Source organism: Geotrypetes seraphini, chromosome 4, assembly GCF_902459505.1.
Source record: "Geotrypetes seraphini chromosome 4, aGeoSer1.1, whole genome shotgun sequence".
Taxonomy (NCBI): domain Eukaryota; kingdom Metazoa; phylum Chordata; class Amphibia; order Gymnophiona; family Dermophiidae; genus Geotrypetes; species Geotrypetes seraphini.
The window spans coordinates 20,704,150-20,726,330 of record NC_047087.1 but is presented as its reverse complement, the minus strand read 5'-3'; the positions used below and the strand labels follow the sequence as shown (position 1 = coordinate 20,726,330).

Here is a 22,181-nt window from a genome sequence, read left to right as displayed (position 1 = left end):
CACTGGCCCTTGGTGAAACGCTGTACACTTCTCCCTCGGTATTTGCGGGGGATATGGGCAGAGCCGGACCGCGAATGGAGAAACACCGCAAATAACGTCTCGTATGGCTCTGACCCACCCCTGCCTCCCTCCCGGCATCCCGGCCTTACCTGGTGGTCTAGCAGCATAAGTGTTGAAACCGTGAATGGGGAGGGGGAAGTGTACTGCTGCTTGATAAAAGGAGCCCTAAATAAACATTACAATTTCTAAAAACAGATCATTTTTTAACATGTAGATACATCTTTAATGCCTTTCTAAAACTTTTATAATTAGTTAAAGATTCGTAACTTTGGGGATAAAGAAGTTATTGCATAGTGAATGTGTTGCTCTAGTGAAGAAATAATTAAGATTATGTTGTATTTTATGACTTCTATATCATTTTATGTTTTAGAATTATATTTTAGTTTTTGGTTTGATGAAACTTTTTATGTAAGTTGATTTTATTGTGTATGTTTCTTTGTACTCCACTTTGGAAAAAGTGGATCGGTAAAAGCTTGGTTTGCGAGCATAATTTGTTCCAAAACCATACTTGTAATCCGAAACACTCGTATATCAAAGTAAATTCCCCCATAAGAAATAATGGAAACTCAGACGATTCGTTCCACAACCAAAAAACTTGAATACAAAATACTGTACGTACTCGTATTGCAAGACTTTGCTCGTTTAGAAGTCACTACACTCCCGCAGCGTCAGAGAGAGAAGAACCATCGGCTCAGTTGTGATGTGTGTATACTGTATGTACTTATATTGCAAGACCTTGCTTGTATATCAAAGTTAAAATTTAATAAAATGTTTTGCTTGTCTTGCAAAACACTTGCATACCAAGTTACTTGCAATCCAAGGTTTTACTGTATAAGCAAATAAATTATAATATGAACTAGTATTTCTTTCCAAGATCTTGCTGCTTGATAAGCAAAAGTTGATTTAAACAACCTAGCATATTTCTGCCCCCTTATGTCTGAAAACAGAAATGGAGATCTTATTCTGAGTTGAACACCTTCTATTGAAAAACATGCCCCCCCCCTTTTACAAAGGTGCGCTAAGCTTTTTAGCACGTGCTAAACGCTAACGCGTGCATGTTATCCTATGGACGCGTTAGCGGTTAGTGCATGCGTTGATTTAGCGTGCACGAAATCTGCGCTAAAACGCTTAGCGCGCCTCTAAAAGAGGGCCTTAACAAGGGCTCCTTTTATAAAGCTGCAGTGGAGGTTTCGACCTCGGTAAATGCGCCGACGCTCATAGGAATTCTCTGAGTGTCGGAGCATTTACCTTGCCAGCCCGCGGTTCAAACCTCTACCGTAGCTGTAAAAGCCAGCGTAAGCGAATCGTATCAATGGACACTTCACCACGGTAAATTATAAGCAAAAAATAGAAACACTTAAACCAAATTCTGGCTGCAATTGGGAGATTCTATCTCTCTTTTTTTTTTTTAAGACAGAAAATCAAGCAGATTGCCTTATTTTATAGTGTTTGCTGTATGAGGAATTAATTAAAACTAAACTAAACTAAACCTTAAGTTTATATACCGCATCATCTCCACGGAAGTAGAGCTCGGCACGGTTTACAAGAACTTAAAAATGAGAAAGGGTAGGAAAAGGTTTACATAAGTTTATAAATAGAGTGGAAAAGTAAGGGAAAAAAGAAATTACATGTTAGAGAAGAGCCAGGTTTTTAGTTGCTTGCGGAATAAATGGAGGGAGCTCAGGTTCCGCAGCGGGATAGTAAGGTCATTCCAGAGACCTGTGATTTTGAAAAGAAGTGATTTTCCCAGTTTACCTGCGTGGAGAATTCCATGTAGGGAGGGGAAGGATAGTTTTAATTTATGGGCGGTCCTGGTGGAGTCAGGGCACCTCATATGTTTCTGGAAACTTTAGTCACTTTTTCCCCAAAGATGGTCACAAATTAGAAAATGCTATAATTTTGACACATTCTATCACACACCTGTGTCATTCTACTGCACTTGTATACCTGGCTTCTGTCACTTGAACTAGGTGCCTACTTTTCTTTACTTTTGCCTATTTTTATAATATTGAAACTCCCATTGCATGTTCTGGTAAATACCAGTGTATTGGCTGACATCATGCGTATTTTACAAAAGGCTTACACATGTAAGCTTTTTGTAAAGTACCAGGGAAATGTGACTATTCCAGCTTGGACATTGAGCCTCTATGGAAAATGTTTAGCAAATTGGTTAGCCTATCATTCTGTCCTCCTAAGATAAAACCATAAAGAATGTTAATATACTGTTCTGTGGACATCTCTAAGGGATTTTATCCTTATTTTGTTTTTTTCAGAATATCTTGAAGCTTTCAGGGAATCTTGGACTCTTAAGGCAGAAAAGGGCAATATTGACGACTCCAATTTCAGTTTCTGAGAACCAGCGGCAGCCGTTCCCCAAGAATGTGGGCAAGGTAAGCCATTCGAAATGAAACTATCAAAGTACGACGTCGGATAAAACACCGCCATAATATTAAGAAGTAATAGCTCGGAAAAACGAGTGAGAACAAATTGTAGCTTGGATGCTCGTCAACTAGACATCCATAGTATTGCTTAATTTTCATATGAGAAAACCTAACCCACAAATGAGGATTCAAAATGGCAGATCAAGATTCATAAAATTGTATTTGCTGTCAGTAATTCTTGATAACAAATGTTCATCTTTTGTTTATTGGCTTAGCGGTTTTTGTCATCTTCTTTTGGTCTTCCATTTCAATTAGAAACAGTCACTATTGGTCTATGGTGCCAAGCACATTTATTCAGAACCACCCAATGATTTTCCCTTTCTAACATCCCTCTCCCAAGTCACTTAGACCAGTCATTGCAGTGACGGCCATCTGCTGGTGGCCATGCCTTAAGGCTTCATCTAGAGCCCCTATGTTTGAACATTAGATATTGCCTTTGTGGGTGGAATGAACACAGAGAGAGAACGAGGAGGTTCTGGACATGGTTATGTAAAACCCTAAATGGAGACAGCCCAACCTACCTGAACAACCGCCTCATCCAAACCACCTCAATCAGACATAGAAAAACACAATCCCATTCACCCCCCCTCCCCCCGATCAAAGAAGTAAAATGGAAAAAACTATACGACGGCCTCCTAGCCACTCAAGCAGCAAAACTAGATAACCAGATCTCCAATCTACTGATAACTACCCCAGACTACAAGATGTTCAAAAAAGAAATAAAAACTATACTCTTCAAGAAATTCCTGAAGCAGTCCTAACATCACATATACTGTCCTTCCTCCCTCCCTCTTCCCGCCACCCTGAAAACTACCAGACTTACTCTTTACCTCTCTAGAAATGACAAATGATCTTCCATTGTAACCCACCATTTATAATTCTTTTGTATTCCGTCTTGAACCGCAAGGTAATGGCGGAATAGAAATCTGTAATGTAATGTAATGACTTAAGGATAGCGAAAGACTGAAAAAGAAGAGGGAAGATATGCTGGATTATGGGAAGGAGAAGGGGAGAAAGAAGGAAGGCTGAACATGGGAGAGAAGGAAAAAGAGGGAGAGAGGTGGAAAAGGTGTGGAAAAGAGAGAGGGGGGGGAGAAGAAATTCTGGATACAGAAGGGGAAAGAAGAGAGGGCGATGCAGGATCATGGGGGGTGGGGGTAAGAATAGGGAAATTGATATGCTATGGAGATTAGGTTACCAAGGGAAAATGATTGACTATGGAGGGTTAAGGAAACAGGTGAGAAACCCCGGACATATGTAAAGAAGAAATGGAGATGTTAAGTGGGATACCGAAACTGGATGAAGATGGGAATAAGAAATGTTAGACATGGGGGAAATGGGAGAATTAGTGAAAGAATAAGAAATAAACAGCTGGGGAAGAAGAGAGAGAGGTGGAGGATGACTGGAATACGCTGGTTCTTAGAATTTACAACGGTTGTATTTTATATTTTTTTTACAGTATGGGAAAACACATTTTTTTTCTATTTTTCTGGTGTTCCAACAGAGTCTGATTTCTTTAGGGTTTCCATTTCACGTTGCCTATGTATTTTAGTTTGTGGTAACTTATGCTGTACTTGGTTAGGGTCTGCCTTTGTTCTTTTTGGGTGACTGAACTATTCTGTTGGAATCAGAGGTGTAGTTTGAGTGATAGTAGGGGAGAATGAGGAGGAATTCCCTTCCCTTCTCTCCTCCCCCCCCTCCCCCCCGCACACAATGCTCCAGGAGCTGCAACTGAATTAAGAACATAAGAAATGCCTCTGCTGGGACAGACCCGAGGTCCATCGTGCCCAGCAGTCCGCTCACGCGGTGGCCCAACAGGTCCAGGACCTGTGCAGTAATCTTCTATCTATACCCCTCTATCCCCATTTCCAGTAGGAATTTGTCCAATCCTTTCTTGAACCCCAGTACCGTACTCTGCCTTATAACGTCCTCTGGAAGCGCATTCCAGGTGTCCACCACACGTTGGGTAAAGAAGAACTTCCTAGCATTTGTTTTGAATCTGTCCCCTTTCAACTTTTCCGAATGCCCTCTTGTTCTCTTATTTTTCGAAAGTTCAAAGAATCTGTCCCTCTCTACTCTCTCTATGCCCTTCATGATCTTGTAAGTCTCTATCATATCCCCTCTAAGTCTCCTCTTCTCCAGGGAAAAGAGACCCAGCTTCTCCAATCTCTCAGAATATTGGCTCCCCTTCCCCTCGAAACTATTTGATATACCACATTGGGAAATGCTTCTATGTAGGTTTACATTTTGGGAATCTACTTGGATCGTAAATTATCATTTAATTTCCATATTAACTTCCTTGTTAGAAAATGTTATTTTCTACTATGGAAACTAAGAACAATTAAGCCATACTTTCACTTTCCCTCGTTAGGTTGTTGGTGCAATCTCTCGTTTTAAGTAGTTTGGCTCATTGTAACGTTCTTTATTTAGCAGTTTGCGAGAAAAACCTAAAAAGGTTGCAGGTCATTCAGAATACCGTTGTTCGCCTGATTTTCGGATTGACAAAAATCAAATCATGTGTCTCAGTATTATCATAGATTACATTGGTTGTCAATTGAGGCGAGAGTGATATTTAAAGAGGTTTTTACTAAGGCGTGCAAGCCGATTAAGCGCACGCTAACCGATTTAGCATATGCTAATTGATTTGGCGAGCGGTAAAGATTCTATGGGCGCTAAATGCTAACGTGCCCATACGATATAATGTGGGTGTTAGCATATGGCAAGTGCTAATCTTTAGCGCACACTAAAATGGTTAGCATGCGCTAAGTCAGTTAGCACGCCTTAGGAAAAAACTCCCTAAGTTTGTTTGTGTATGCTTTAAGGCCTTGAGTGGGTTATTACCTAGTTACCTTCTTGATCATTTTGAATTTGCCAATAGGAAACGTTTGCGTGAACTTCCATTCTTTGACTTTCCATCTTTCAAAGGATGTATTTATAAACGATTCCTTAGCAAACTTTTATCGTATAGGCTGGAATGTGGGGCAAACAAATTGGTAATCTTAGGGCAATTTCCATTTCTTATCAGGCTTTTAGAAAGCGCCTAAAACCAATCAAAACCATTCTGTTTGACAAATTCATCTCCTAAACAGAAGCCTCCAAATGATATATTCTCCCTCTCTCTACCTCGATGTAATTTCGCAGTTTTTTTGCTGTTCCTTTACCTATTTCTTATGTAACCCTCTCTTCTTACATCCTGTATTTCGCTGCTTGTCCAGCCTTCTTTGAACGTGAACCGCCTAGATGTCTGTCGACTATGGCGGTATAGAATAATAAAGTTATTATTATTATTTTTTTTTTGTTTGGCAAATATTTTGAATAATTTGATGTGATCATACCGTGAATGTTCAGTAATTTATCTTTTGTTCACCGCACTGAGCCGAGAGATAGCTGCGGTATATATGCATTTTCCCCCTCTTGTAGGAGCGCATAATGCAGGTTTTAGCGCCAGCAGTGGCAGTAACTGTTCCAACGCACATAGAATTCCTGTGAGCATTGGAGCAGTTACCGTCGCTAAAACCCGCATTGTGCGTTCGTAAAAGGGGGGGGGGTTGTAATGTTATGTTATTTAAAATCAACAAAAACACCATAGAGCCTACATTAAGCATGCACTTACAACAATTTTTAATAATCCAAAAACTTAAAAAAATATATATATATATGTGCTCATAAATAAATGAGAGATTGCCACGGTCACTGGGATCAAAGTTGCAAGGCTCAGCTTAATACATATGTAATGATAGTACTTGAGACATTCTGAGTTCAAAAACTCTTTTGATCTTTTTCATAGTCCAAAAGATGTCACAGTTATAATATACATGGAAAACTATTTCAAAGACTGTTCTTATTGGAAACGGCATCATCGGTGCTCCAGTGTTTTTTAACCCAGAAAGGAAGGGCAGACATGGTCCATAGTTTACAAATTACTTCCTCAGGGAACCCCTTAAGGATCTCGGTCTTGCCAATAATGTTCTGAGCACTACAAAAAAAAAACCAATAAAACCTTCAAATACTTTTTTCTGCATAGAATTATCACAACATATATGTGGAGTGGCACAGTGGTTAGAGCTTCTGCCTCAGCGCCCTGAAATTGTGGGTTCAAACCCCACACTGCTCCTTGTGACCCAGGGCAAGTCACTTAATCCCTCTATTGCCCCAAGTACGTTAGATAGATTGTGAGCCCACTGGGACAGATAAGGAAAATAGTTGATTGTAAACTGCCTAGATAACCTTGATAGGCAGTACAGTATTATCCTGGTCATTCACGGTTCGCTGTTCGCGGTCCAGGTCATTCGCGGATTTTCCGACCTTGAATGACCGGGCAGGAGAGGGTAGCCGCAGCGGCAGGAGAGAGCAGCCGGAGCACCAGCGAGTAAGGGAAATCACTCGCGGTATGCTCCGACCACCTCTTCCTGCACTAAAGTCGGACCTCACCAATCAGGAGTTGCGTGTGATTTGCTACTGTTCAATTTATCAAGTTAATCCATTATATCTTGCAGTGTTATAGAGATTTGTTTGAGTTTCTCTGATTCATCAGAATTGAATGCCATTTCTGGTACTGGTAACTCCCCCCACATCTTCCTCAGTGAAGACCAAAGCAAATAATTAGTTTAATGTCTCTGCTGTGACCTTGTCTTCCCTGAGAGCCCCTTTTATCCCTCAGTCATCTAGTGATCTAAATGATTCTCTTCCCAGCTTCATGCTTTTAATATACCTAAAAAATTTTTTTTTACTGTGTTTTGTTCCCAGTGTAATCTTCTTTTCAAGGTCTCTCTTTGCCTTCCTTTTTAGCACTCTGCATATGATTTGTCATTTCTTGTACTGTTTATAATTATTTTCGGTTGACTCCTTCTTCCACTTTCTGAAGGATTCTCTTTTAGCTCTAATAGATTCCTTCACCTCACTTGTTAACCACACCAGCTGATATTTGGTCTTCCTTCCTCTTTTTTTAATACATGGAATATGTTTAGTCTGGTCTTCCAGAATTGTATTTTTTGAATAACATCCACACCTGATGTAAATTTTTGACCTTTGCAGCTGCTCCTCTAAGCTGATGGCACACTTCCTGGGGCGCTCTTACTTTCCTCCTCATGTTATCATAGTCTCCTTTAAAAAAAAAAATAAAAAAAAAAGGTTTATCGCTATTTTATTGGATTTCCTGTATGAATTTATTCCAGGGATTATACCAAATCTGATCATGTTATGATCACTGTTTTCAAGTGGCCCCAGGATCATTACCTCCCACACTAATTCATACACTCCACTAAGAACTAGGTCTAAAAATGCCTTGCCTCTTGTTGATTCCTGAAACAGCTGCTCCATAAAACAGTCTTTGATTTCTATCTCAATAATCCCGCCTCGCAGAGGTTATTTTGTTTGATGCATATGTTGTTTGTTGTTATATTATATATGTGAATTTTGTACACTGCTTTGATTTAAAGCGATTCATACATTTTTTAAATAAATAAATGATTCTCTATGCAGTGCTTACATTTGGCGCCACTAGGCACCCTAATCGCGGATGTCTGGCGATGCCTAGCTTCAGAATCTGTGCTCACCTTTTGGTTTTTTTTTTGTTTTTTAATTAACTTAATTGGCATGGTAATTGTTTTCAGTCAATCAAAATAAAAATAAAAATTAACCATTTAAGAGTTTGGCGCCAAACTCTTAGGATGCCTAGCAGTGCGTAAGAGGAGACACCCTCTGATGCCTAATAATGCCCAACTGAAAAGTAGGCGTGGTTAGGGGGTAGCTAATAGACGTGGTTGACTTAGGTGTTGCTAGGCATTTGAGTTGGGTGCCGGTAAATTAACCCAAGTAAAACCTGGCCTAATATATGAGGGCCTACCTCTAGGACGCTTAGCGAGGCCTAAGATACCCTAGGTGCAACTAGGTGGCCCTTTTACTTAGGCACATTAATTGATTTTAGCGCATACTAAATATTAACACGCGCTAAGGGCTCTTTTTATCAAGGCACGCTACGGGGGTTAGCCCGTCGGACATTTCATCACGCGCTAACCCCCGCGGCAAGCCAAAATACTAACACCTCGTCAATGGAGGCTTTAGCGACTAGCGCAGCAGGCGGTTTAATGCGCGTTAAACCCCTAACACGCCTTGATATAAGGACCCCTAAATGTTAAGGCGCCCATAGAATATAACGGGCGCCTTAGCATTTAGCGCGCACTAAATTGATTAGTGCACGCTAAATCAGTTTGCACGCGCTAAATCGGTCAGCGCGCCATAGGAAAAGGACTCCTAGGTGGGAGTCTATAAATGGCGCCCAACGGTTGGTTGACAGCTGCACTGAACAGCGTTTACAACGTTGGCGCGCTGAGGCGCCATTTATAGTATCTGGCCCTAACGGGTTAAGTGCCACTGAATTTCATCCAATAGCCCCGCACAAGGAATTTAATCGGCCAGGAGCAATTCCTGGCCTGTTAAATCGCTTTGAATATTGAACCCTAGATTACTTAAACCCTTCCAGAAAACAAGAACAGTTTCCTCATAAGGTAAATTTCATGGATGATGCCGGAGCATTTAAACGGATCTTTAAGAACCTTTTTTGATGAATCAAAGCTGAGGGTAATATCAAAATAGGCTAAATGGCTGATAATTGGACTGCCGGGGTAAGGAGCTAATTTCAGAGATAGTCTGAATTAGTATTTCAAAACGACATTGTGTGCTTCATTTTATATTAGCTGTCTTTTCAGGAATAGGCAGTTACCAGTTTACCCTCTGCATACACTTCCCCCTCCCCATTCGCGGTTTCTGCACTCGCAATTTCACATAATCGTGATTTTTTGGGGGGGAGGGAGGGGGAAAAAAACAAACTCATATTTTTGCCTTCCCCCCCCCCCCCCCCCCCGGCATCCCGGCCTTACCTGGTGATCTAGCGGGCTTTCGGGGCAGGAGCGATCTTTCTACTCAACTGCTCCGTGTAGATTTACAGTAGGAAATGGCTGCCGCGAGCTCCTGCCGTAGTCTCGAGACACTACGGGAACTCACGGCAGCCGTTTTCTACTGGCGATCTGCCTGCGTGCGCTAAAAACGCTATCGCAGCTTAGTAAAAGGAGCCCTTGGGTTTATTTTGGCTGAAATACCACCTTTCTAGCAGAGGCAGAGCAAAGTGATTCACAGTATCAGTGTAGAAAGGTCAGAGAAAGAAACACCCAATAATTGATGGAAGAGATAAGAAACAGAGACGAAAGAATCGACAGAAGGAGCTCAGACAGTCCCATGGTCTGAACTCCTTGAAATATTGGCAAAGATCCTACAAGACAGAGAAGGATTTACCTTTGCAGCCTGAGGCCACCAGTTGGAAGCAGTTCCAAGGAGACACTGACATAACATTTGGGTTTCCGAAAGAAATCATTGCTGGGAAAATTCCTTTAAAGGAAGAGGAACAGTATTAGATGCAGCTTTCCCCAAATAAGAGTGGCAGGCAGAATAGAGATCACTGATCCTTGCTGGCAGACTTCCTGGGGCGCTCTTACATTCCCCCTTTGACTGATGCTGGGCTGTCTGAACCCCTGAGGACTGAACCTCCCCATCTTTTCTCCTTTTTCTGTTCTTCCTGGACCAGAACCTTTGTTTCAGCGTTCGGAATTAGATTTAGTTTAGCCAAAGAGGTGTAACTTCCAGCTTAGCCAAAGTCTGAACAGCAACTCCCTATGACAGAAAATTCCAGAAACTCTGTTACAGGCTTGAATCTGAGCACGGAATAGTTATCAGTACGCTTGTAACATTTTTCTGTTTACCAAAAAGACAGATAAATGATAAAAAGTTAGCCAGAGAAATGGGGATCAAGATAAAAATGTATTTAATTAAGATATTTGAAGTGAAGTATACGATTTGTTCTCCTTTATACCTTTATTAAAGAAAGAAATTCTCCAGATGTGGAGGTAAAACAAATCTAAATATACTACTACTAATCATTTCTATAGCACTACTAGACAAAACACAGAAGAGACAGTCCCTGCTCTAAAGAGCTTACAATCTGGTCAAGACAGATAAACTGGAAAAAAAGTTGCACCAATACACAGTGCCCAGGTGGGGGGAACCAGTTTGCGAGTGTTTTGCAAGACGAGCAAAACATTCGCAAACTTGGTGCCTCGTAAATCGAGCTTGCCTCGTTGTACGAGTGTCCTCCCCCGCGATACGGCATCCCCCCCCGCTCGCGTTGCCCCCCCTCCACCGTGATCCTACTTCCCCCCCCCGAGCAGTCAATGACACCCTTTACCCGACTTGGCACCAGTGCCGGTGCCCGAAGATCCTCCCTCTTCTGGCGCGGCCTGCGCATGCTCAAAGCCTTCTGGTCTCGCTCTCAATCTCAGAGAGAGCGAGACCAGAAGGCTTTGAGCATGCGCAAATGCTCAAAGCCAGCCCAGCCCAGCCCAGAAGAAGGAGGATCTCCGACGCACCGCCCAGCCGCGCCAGAAGAGGGAGGATCTTCGGGCACCGGCACTGGTGCCAAGTCGGGTAAAGGGTGTCATTGACTGCTCGGGAGGGGGGAAAGTAGGATCACGGTGGAGGGGGGGCAATGCGAGCAGGGTGGGGGGATGCCAGTTCGCAGGGGGGAGGGAAGCTGGATCGTGGGGAGGGGTTTGGAACAGCGTCGGATTCCTCAAGGGGGGGGAGAATGGAGCAGCGCCGGTAGCCTCGAGGGGGGGGGGAAGGAGGTGGAACCAATCAAAGCAGTTTCCCTTACTTCCTATGGGGAAACTTGCTTTGATATACGAGCAATTTGGTTTACGAGCATGCTTCTGGAACGAATTATGCTCGTAAACCAAGGTTCCACTGTACAGCTGAATTTTGATGTCATCAAGAATTCTGGGTATGACCCAGATGCTTTTATGATGTCACTGAGCTTTCAGACAGCTTCTAGTAATCATTTCTATAGCGCTACTAGACATAGGCAACGCTATACGTCAAAACATAGGAGAGACAGTCCCTGCTCATAAGAGCTTACAAGCTAGTCAGGACAGACAAATTGGACAAACTGGACAAGATGCATTGTGATGTCGCTGAGCGGTCAGACAGCTACTACTAATCATTTCTATAGCACATACGAAGCACTTGTACATCAAAACACTGAAGAGACAGTCCCTGCTCCAAAGAGCTTATACAATCTAGTCAAGACAGACAAACTGGGAAAAAAGCTGCATGTATACACTGTGCTCAGGTGGGGGAATTACAGAGGCAATGATAAGACAGATATTAGCAAGTGGGTTGGAGTTTGGAACTGAAAGAAGCGTGTTACTATCAACAGCTTCACTGGTTGCCCTTTGAGGCAAGGGTTTTCTTTAAAGTTGGTTGTATTTGTTTTAAAGCATTGTTTGCTTTGGCTGCAGCTTACCTTTCCTCTCATTTTGAATTGTACAAGTCTGATAAGATCACTTGAAATACTTGTTTACGTTTCCGACACCAAAAGCTTGTCGTCATAAGAGATTTTGAGAAAAAACATTTGCATTTCAGGCAGGAACAATGAATAACCTGGTTGACTACCGTATTTTCACGCATATAACGTGTGCGTTAGACAAGATTTTACAAACCGCGCATAACCATGCGCGTTATATGCGTGAGCGCGTTATACAATTGTTTTCTGTCTCGCTGGCGCCCTCCTCCATCTTCCTGTAGCGTTCGCTGAAACCCGCAGCAGCGGCTTCCGTGCACCTCCTGCGGCTGGGAAGCGTTCCCTCTGACGTCGTGACGTCAGAGGAACACTTCTGGGTCAGCCGCAAGAGGCACATAGGATCCGCTGCCCGCGGCTTTCAGCGAACGATGCAGGAAGATGGAGGAGGGCGCCAGCAAGACAGAAAACACCGCGTCACAATAGAATAGGCATTACAATAGAAACAAAATTACTTCATTGGTAATTTCCCTGCTGGCGGCATTTGCTGATAGTTAAAATAGCTCAGCTAATATTTCTTGTGAAGTCATTTTGCATACGAAGCAACAGTTAGATAAATAGGACTTAAACGCTGGCATGGATTATAAAAGTTCAATGAGGAGCATGCGCGGTATACGCGTGGGCGCGCTGTACCAAAATTTTCTTACATACATTCCTTGTTCCCGCGCGCTGTACCCGTGTGCGCGTTATATGCGTGAAAATACAGTACTTTTATTCCTCAAAAGCTGAGTCTTACTATTCTTTTAGAAAGTTGTTGAAAACCTACTTGTTTGATAAATTTGCATCCTGATTATATTTTTTTGCTGTATTTCTCTCACGCATATGTTCACTGATGGCACCATCTTCTTTGATGTGAACAGCCTAGAACGATGGGCTCTTTTTACAAAGGTACGTTAAGGCCTCAACGCGCGGAATAGCGCGCGTGCTACCGCCTCCCCTTGAGCAGGCGGTAGTTTTTCAGGTAGCACACTCTAATCCGGCGCGTGCGCTAAAAACACTAGCGCACCTTTGTTAAAAGGAGTCCTATGTGGTGTGGCAGTGTACAAGAATAAAGCTATTATTTTTATTCAAAGAAGTGGGATTTGAATACTGCCAGGGATGGCGCTTGACCTACCGAGTCGGTTTGTTCCGGGCAAACGGTGCAGAAAAGTAGGAGGGATGGAGTTTGGAGTTGACCGTAGAGGAGAAGAGTACATATAAGAGTGTCAGGTCAAAAGCGCGCCGGGACAAAGGCGCGCGCAGACAATTGAGCGCAGCGCGGAGGCGCACGCCGCAGAAAATTACTGTTTTTAGGGTTCCTACGGGGGGGAGGCGTGGGGGGGAAACCCCCCCACTTTACTTAATACAGATCGCGCCACGTTGTGGGGGCGTTGTGGGGGGGTTGTAACCCCCCACATTTTACTGAAAACTTCACTTTTTCCCTGTTTTTAGGGAAAAAGTTAAGTTTACAGTAAAATGTGGAGGGTTACAAACCCCCACCAACGCCGGCGCGATCTCTATTAAGTAAACTGGGGTGGCTCCCCAACAAAAACCCCCGTCGGAGCCCCTAAAAACTGTAATTTTCTTCGGCGCGCGCCTCCATCTTACGCTCAGTTGTCGGCGCGCGCCTTTGTCTTTCGCGGGGTTGTCTATGAACCCATATAAGAGAGACTTATCTGATAAGCAGAGTGTCTTGGGGGGGGGGAGTGTGGGGAGAGATGAGAGAGAAATATGTCAGAAGCTCAGCACTTTCCACAATGGAGTTTTCCGAAAATTCACATTGCTTGTGCTAGATTGTAGAGATTTTGTCGTTTCAGTCAGTGACACCAGCCTCTTTATGTTAACAGGTTCCTTGAAGTGAAAGTCTAAGATTGTATTGTTTTGATGCTATAAATAGGGCAACTCGCATGGTTTCCCAAATTGCTCTGTATTCTAACCATCATACAAACAGTATTGCAAATTAATAATAATAATAAAACCCTAGAGCTCAAAGATCCAGAACACTTTGTGTTCGCAGAGAGAGAGAGGGGGGGAGGGACAATGAAGATTGATTGACTTCTCGGATAACAGTGCCATCATTCATTTGCTGGCAGTTATGTGCTTAATTATAAAATGATTTCACCCATGCTGCGTTCTAGCAGGAGACGGGGCTATTTGAGGAATCGCGCCAGTGCTACGCTCTAGGCAGCAGTCCTAAGGGACAGCGATACGACGGCAACCTATAATAACACCTTGGCAGCCCTGGGTTTCCGTGTCCAGATGGCCTGAGCGACAAATGATGAGTGTTATTGATGTGTTTCTTCTGATGCGTGCTGAGACGGAGCGTAGGAACATCGTATGCATGGTTTGGTCTCTGTCCATATGCTATTTCTTCCAATTTATTTGCCCAAATCAAGTGAAATGAAATTAGAACCAGTGTGACAAGCAATTGTGCTTTAATTACAGTAATGGTTTATTTGTCAGGGTTCCATAAAAATGATGGACACTTTCTCCAATGACAGGATGGGAGCTGCGGTTATAGTTGCTCGCTTGGCGATCGCTTGTCGTCAGCCTTTTGATAGTCTTGGCGTTTTGCATGCCTTTTATTTATTTATTTGGAATTTGACAAGAGGGGGCTCATGAGAATCAGAGTGATGAAGCTTGTGACATAGCATTTTTATTATTTAATACGATTTGTGGCTGCCGGTGGTGTTAGCACCTGGCTTTTGGCCTATAGAAACTTTTGAATTTCAGCAACTGGCAACATTAATGCAAGGGCTCTGTTTCCAAAATGGCATTAAAATAAAATAGATATTAGCAAATATCTGCGGAAGAGAGGACAACATATTAAGCTGTAAAAGGGATCGATGCTGCACCTGTTTTCAGAGTGGGTCGCATAGTATGAGGGGCTGCTCAAACGTTTAGCTGCAAAATGTTATCTTAATTCGTTAAGTGCCAATTTGCAGAAATGACATTCTCTGTTTTGACATTGTTTCGGATCACTGATTGAACCATATCCACGTCATTCTCTTCTTGGCTGGGCTGAGAACTTTTCAGCATCCCCTCATAGTGTGAAGAGTTTCAGTGTCTGGTAACTAGAGCAGAGACTGTGATGTCATAATGCCTCCTTCCACCAATAAGAGCCAACCTCATAAGTGATGTCACAGTGGCTTAATTGTCCTACACTTGGCTCACTTTTATTACATACGAGGCCGTGCTGAAAATGTCTCAGCCCAAACAACTTCCTTATTCTGGGCGTTATTTTGCCACAGCTGAAAAGAGTGTTATCTTATTTCGTTAAGTGCCAATTTGCAGAAATGACATTCTCTGTTTTGACATTGTTTCGGATCACTGATTGAACCATATCCAGGTCAGTCTCTTCTTGGTTGAGAACTTTTCAGCAACCCCTCGTAGTGTGAAGACTTTCAGTCTCTGGTAACCAGAGCTGAGATGGTGATGTCATAATGCATCATTCCACCAAATAAGAGCCAGCCTCATCAGTGATGTCACAATGACTCCATTGTCCTATACGTGGCTCACTTTTATTACATAGGAGGGAGGTGCTGAAAAGTTCTCAGCCCAACCAACCAGCTTCCTAAATTTCTGAGTGTTAATTTGCCAGGGTAGCTAAAAAGAGCGTTATCTTATTCCATTAAGGCCTGGATTCTCTAACCAGCGTCCGTGTCTGTGGCCGCTGATCGCATGTCAACCACACGACAGGGCCGGTTAGAGAATTGCATCTCAAGTGCTTACGTAGGCGCTGGTAAGTGCCTCAGCCTCACCATTTTTTTTGCCATTTCTAACAGTGTTTTTTAAATTAACCTAGACACCAGTTTAGGCGTTGGCTTTAGAATTTCCCTGTAAGTGCCAGTTTGCGGAAACAAAATTCTCTGTTTCGACATTGTTTTGGATCATTGACTGAACCATATCCAGGTCATTCTCTTCTTGGTTGGGCTGAGAACCTTTCAACATCCCCAAATAGCAACATTCCAGAGCTGAGATTGTGATGTCATAATACCTCATTCCACCAATGCCTAAGAGCCAACCTCATCAGTGATGTCACAATGGCTGGATTGTCCTGTACTTTGCTCACTTTTATTACATACAGGGGGTGCTGAAAAGTTCTCAGCCCAACCAACCAACTTCCTAAATTCTGAGCGTTATTTTGCCAGTATAGCTGAAAAGCGTGTCATCTTATTTCGTTAAGTGTCGATTTGCAGAAACAAAATTCTCTGTTTCGACGTTGTTTCGGATCATTGACTGAACCATATCCACATCATTCTCTTCTTGGTTGGGCTGAGAACCTTTCGGCATCCCCCCTTGTAATGTTACTACAATACTTACAATCCCACTTCAAGCACTGAACCAGATCTTTCCAGAAGAGCGTGCACTCTGATTCACATTGTACCCATAACGAACAACCAAGAGCCCAAAATGAACATTCCCAGAAACAATACGGGAAAATAAACAACACATAAGGGGGCTCATTTTCAAAAAAGACGTCCACAAGACAGCTTAAACTGAGATCCAAATGGACATTTTCAAAACCGACTTTCTGGAAGTTTAGTGGGACTTCTTACCCGCTTTGCGTCCAGAGTAGAAATGGGTGCGTTGGTAGGAGTGCCATGGGCAGGAAATGGGCGGGCTTATACTTGGACATCCTGCAGCTATAATCAAATGTTTCCCAGGATGTCCTAAACAGAACGTAGACGTTTTCAGCTAGACCTGTTCGAGAAGCATCTAAGTGCGAAGACTCAGAGGAGACATGATAGAGACTTACAAGATCATGAAGGGCATAGAGAAGGTGGAAAGGAACAGATTCTTCAGCCTATTGGGAATTACAAGAACAAGGGGGCACTCGGAGAAACTGAAAGGAGACAGGTTTAGAACCAATGCTAGGAAATTTTTCTTCCCTCAAGAGGGTGATGGACACCTGGAATGCGCTTCCAGAGGATGTGATAGGACAGAGTACATTAAGGGGATTCAAAGAGGGATTGGACAAGTTCCTGAAGGATACGGGGATTGAGGGGTATAGATAGAGGTAGAGATAGGACTATGAAAGGGTATAGCTAGAAAACTGGGGATTAAAGGGTTTTAGACAAAGGATCACTTACAGGTCATGGACCTGATGGGACTACTGGGCACGATGGACCCCTGGTCTGACCCAGCAGAGGCGACTTCTTATGTTCTTATGCTCTTAAGGGTACCCAAACTAGCCATATGACCACTGGAGGGATTAAGTAATGAGCCTCTCCCCCCACTCCCCCAGTATCATTCAAATTTTGTTACAGCTGTGTATTTATCACAGGCACAAGTAGTCATACACTCACTTGGATATTCAATACTGGCCAATAACCAGCTGCCGGCATTGGATATCCATTTCTGTAAGCCAGCTAACGCAGGTGCACCTAACCAATCATGCATTAGCGCATAAAGAGAGGACATTGATTTAAGCCAGTGGTCTCAAACTCGCGGCCTGGGGGCCACATGTGGCCCGCCAAGAACTATTTTGAGGCCCTCGGTATGTTTAGCATAATCACAAAAGTAAAATAAAACAGTTGCTTGATCATATGTCTCTTTAGCTATAAATGACAATATTATTATTAAGACTTACGGCCTCTTGTACAAAGCCGCGCTAGCGACTGCGCTGCGCTAATGACCCCGAAGCCCATAGAGATTTAAAGGGCTTCGGGGCTGTTGCCACGCAGCTTTGTAAAGAGGCCGTTGGCCAAAAGGAAAGATTGATAAACCATAAAGAGTTTTACATCATGCAAAATTGTCATTTTTTCTGAGGTCCTCCAAGCACCTACAAATCCAAAATGTGGCCCTGCAAAGGGTTTGAGTGTGAGACCACTGATTTAAACGGTCTTATTTATGTATTAACCTGGCTGGTTAGCTCTGAAAATTGGAAACTAACTGGATTCCATCCCCCCAAATTAGTTAAGAGGGGATAGATTCTGTACAAACGTAAGGAAGTTCTTCTTCACCCAGAGAGTGATAGAAAACTGGAACGCTCTTCCGGAGTCTGTCATAAGGGAAAACACCCTCTAGGGATTCAAGACAAAGTAGATAAAGACAGGTTGTTCACCCTCTCCAAGGTAGGGAAAACGAGAGGGCACTCTCTAAAGTTGAAAGGGGATAGATTCTGTATGAACGTAAGGAAGTTCTTCTTCACCCAGAGAGTGGTAGAAAACTGGAACACTCTTCCGGAGTCTGTCATAAGGGAAAACACCCTCTAGGGATTCAAGACAAAGTAGATAAAGACAGGTTGTTCACCCTCTCCAAGGTAGGGAAAACGAGAGGGCACTCTCTAAAGTTGAAAGGGGATAGATTCCGTACAAACGTAAGGAAGTTCTTCACCCAGAGAGCGATAGAAAACTGGAACGCTCTTCCGGAGTCTGTCATAAGGGAAAACACCCTCTAGGGATTCAAGACAAAATTAGGCAAGTTCCTGTTGAACTAGAATGTACGCAGGTTGGGCTAGTCTCAGTTAGGGCACTGGTCCTTGACCCTGGGGGCTGCCATGTCAGCGGATTGCTGGGCGTAATGGACCACTGGTCTGACCCAGCAGCGGCAATTCTTATGTTCTTAAGTAAAATCCGGACACAGCCCCATCCCCCAATCCTGCCCAGTCCCACCTATCCCCGCCCCATCATGCCCCGGTTCTACCCCATAACACCCCCTGACCCCGCCCCCAAGCCCACACCAGCCCCGCCTCCAAACCTGTCCCCTGCTGCCTGCTGTTGTCAGGCAGAAGGCAGAGGCTCTCCTGCACAAAGGATAGCTTTTCAAACCTCGGATAAAGTGCCGGGTTTTGAAAAGCTGTCCGGAGGACATGTTCGGGGGAAATCTACCCAAAATGCCCCCTGACAAAAGGCAGCTTACACTTTCAGTGAAAAAGAGTAGTTAAGTGCTGTTGACTCTTCATTCCGCCTCTTAGTGCAATCCTCCATACTCAGCATACTGGACTACTGCAACATCATCTACTTAGGCTCCACAAAGAAAACCATCAGGAGACTAAGGATGATCCAGAACACCGCTGTCCGCCTCATATTTGGCCTGAAAAAATGGGACCATATCACCCCTTTCTACCATAAACTTCACTGGCTCCCTCTAGAATCCAGAATCATATTCAAATTCGCCTGTTTTTGCTACAAAACTATATCTGGTTTATCCCCAAGCTACATCACCCCTCACTTCACCCTTAACCACAACTACAAGAACTCCTGTAAAATTCAACTCTTCGCCTTCCCCTCCCTAAAACTATGCCACTCAAAAAAATTCCTAGACAAAACCTACGCCTTCCAAGCCGCCAAACTAAACCCTTGGCTAGCCCAAATGGTCCTCAAGGCCCACAACTACCTCGACTTCAGAAAATTACTCAAAACTCACCTATTCCGAGACCAAGACCCTTAATGCCCCTTCCAATCCTCTTCCCCCCCCTTCTGATCCTCGCCCCCCCCTGTTCTCCCTCCTCTTCCCACTACTTCTCTCCTTGCTGTTCGCAACTCTATGACCAATTTGATATGTAATCACTTGTAAATACTCTCTCCTTGCTGTCTGCTACTCTATGATCAATTTATGTAACCACTCGTAATCTCTGTCAAACTACTCTATGATCAATTTGATATGTAACCACTTGTAATCTCTGTTTAACTCATGTGAACCACCTAGAACTCTTCGGGGTATGGCGGTATACAAAAATAAAGTTATTATTATTATTATTATTGAGAACGACCGGTTAGTTGCTGGCAAGTGAGTTAACTAGTCGGCGGCCATTCATGACCAATTAACGTACTCTGAATATTGGATGGATTGTGTTTAAATGTCAGTCTGGTAATGCAGCTGAACGTGTGTACATGTCCTTACATGATATTCAACACATGTGCTATTGACATGCATAGTACATGTATATTTTATTGTTTGCACATAGCTTTCAAATCTTCCTTCCTCACCCTGTCTTCCTCTTTTCCATTGTTTTGAAAAGTAGGTGTTTATGAATGGTCATCTGTATATTCTGGCCACTATCGATTCTCTTACCTGGATCTCGTTTAACTTCGTCTTTACCCATATGAAAGGCTCTTAACTCATTTGAAAATTTTCCCTTTAAAGAACGCGTTTTATTTGGCTACTATTGCTGCAAGTCATTCACAGATGGTTTCAGAGTAATATTAGGATTAAAATCTGTCTTCCTAGTAGTGAAACCCCAGTAACCAACTCCCTGTAGCTTCGTAATAAATCATCGTGTAGCCTGGTTTCCTCAGGCAGGTCTGGGGGCTGAGCAGGTTTATATAAACTGTAATTTCATCAGTTCAAAATTTCATCAGTTCTAGCCCACTGGTACTTTTCAAACAGGTGGCCATCTTCCCAAGGCCTTTACTTTGTTTCAAAACAGAAATTGCAGCACTGACAAGAGCCAATCTTGCTAAGTCAAAATATATATACTGTATATATTTTACTAGTGTTTTAGCCCGTTACATTAACGGGTGCTAGAGTAGATGTCTGTCTGTTTTGTTTTGTTTTTTATTTGTCTCTCTCCTTGGACGCTGTCTGTCTTTCTGTCTGTGTCTCTCCCTGGCCCCCTGTCTCGCTATCTTTATTTCTAACTCTATCCTCTTCCCTCAATCCTGCATGTGCCCTTTTTTCTTTCTCCTCTCCACTTCCTTCCAACGTCTGCTCCCCCTGTCCCCCACACTTCCATTCAGTGTCTGTCTCCCTCTCTCTACCCCTTCCATCTACTGTTCACCCTCTGTTTTGCCCCTTCCATTCACTGCTCTCTCTTCTCTTTCCATCCAGTGTCCACCTTCTCTCTCTCTCTCTCTCTCTCTGTGTTCCATATGGCATCTCCTCCTTCCTTTCCCCTTTCTTTTTCCCTTGGTCTGGCATACCTTCCTCTTTCCCTCCATGCCCTGCCATGTCTTCTTCCCTCCAAGCCATTCTCTCCCCCTCTGCTCCCTTTCCTCCTTGAACTTCATCGGGCAGCAGCAGCATTCACAATTTATTGCTTTTGCTGGCTTCAGGTCTTCCTCTCTGGCGGGTCCTTAGGCAGGACCCGCCAGAGAGGAAGGCCTGAAGTCGGCAACAGCAGCGAATTGTAAATGCTGCTGCTGCCTAAAGCACCCGAGGCAGACGCTTCTCTACCCTCCCAGCCCAACCCCCGGTGACTCTCTTATGTCTCCCTCCCATGCGACAACCTTAACAAATCTCCCTCCAGCAATGGCAGCCGCAGCACGCTAAACAGGCTGCTTCGCAGCTTTCTCCTGCAGTTGAGTCCCTCTGTCGCGTCACTGATGACATCACCAGCAGGAGACTCACCGGCAGGAGAAAGCAGCCTGTTTAGCGTGCTGCAGCTGCCAACGCTGGAGGGAGGTTTGTGCCTGTATGTGGCTGTGAGTTCAGGCAATTTCGGGCCTCCTACGACCCCCGTCTTTGTAAAGCAGGGAATCCAGCGCTGGCGGCGAGTCCTGCCGCCGAGTGTAGGTAGGTGTAAGGCTGGGGACTCGCGCATGCGCACTCCTGCGGCCACAGACCTACGGATCATGGAAATACGCAGATAGGAGTGCGCATGCGCGGCTAGGGTTTTATTATATAGGATTCTTCTTGCCCTGGTGCTCTGCTTTAGAGCAAAGACTGCCCCCTATTTTTAAATTAAGGCTAGACAGCTAGGGGGGGTGGTTATGTTTTCAAGAAACCCTACATGCTGAGCATATCCAGCTAGGTTGCAGCTAGCTGAGGTTAGACAAATTTTCATTCATAGCTGAGGCAGCTTGCTGTTTACAATCTGGCTGAGCTGGCTTCCTCAGAAACTATAGGGTCCGATGTTTAGCCTGCGAAATTCAACATCTTCCTGAGCACCATCGGTGTTACAGTCAGAAATTCAGAGCTGAGCCATGTTTGTGACTCCAGCATTGACTTTCCAGGTATGCGAAGCCAGTGAAAACATGGCCGGTTAAATGCGATATTCAGCACTTAACTGGTTCCTATTTATGTGGTTATCTTAACCGGTTAAATGCTGACTCCGCCCCAGTATGGCCTCAAAATAGCTGGTTTCGGTTTGAACGCTAACCAGGCATCTTCTGTGGCACTATCCAATTAAGTACCACGGAGAGGCTTGAGATCAGGCACGAATGTTAGTGGATACATAACGTGACCTTACGTCCCGTTCTGAACGGGACCATCCCGTTTTTAGGTATCCTACCCCTTGTCCCCAAGCACAGCCTCGGGACGCCGAAATGTCCCGAGCAACCCACTGTAACAATGTCAAAGGTGCGAAAAATCAAAAAATCCGACGGTAGCACGGTGATGACGGCATGCGC

At 43.8% G+C, this 22,181-nt stretch overlaps 1 protein-coding gene across 2 annotated transcripts in view; it reads left to right on the top strand.

Annotated features, from left to right (window-relative positions):
• Window positions 1-22,181, top strand: part of CDH13 (cadherin 13) — a 1,218,549-nt gene that overhangs the window by 466,449 nt on the left and 729,919 nt on the right. For both annotated transcript variants that reach the window (XM_033942565.1, XM_033942566.1), the window contains one exon: window positions 2,334-2,450. In XM_033942565.1, coding sequence (XP_033798456.1) covers window positions 2,334-2,450 — 117 coding nt within the window. The remainder of the gene's footprint in view (window positions 1-2,333; window positions 2,451-22,181) is intronic.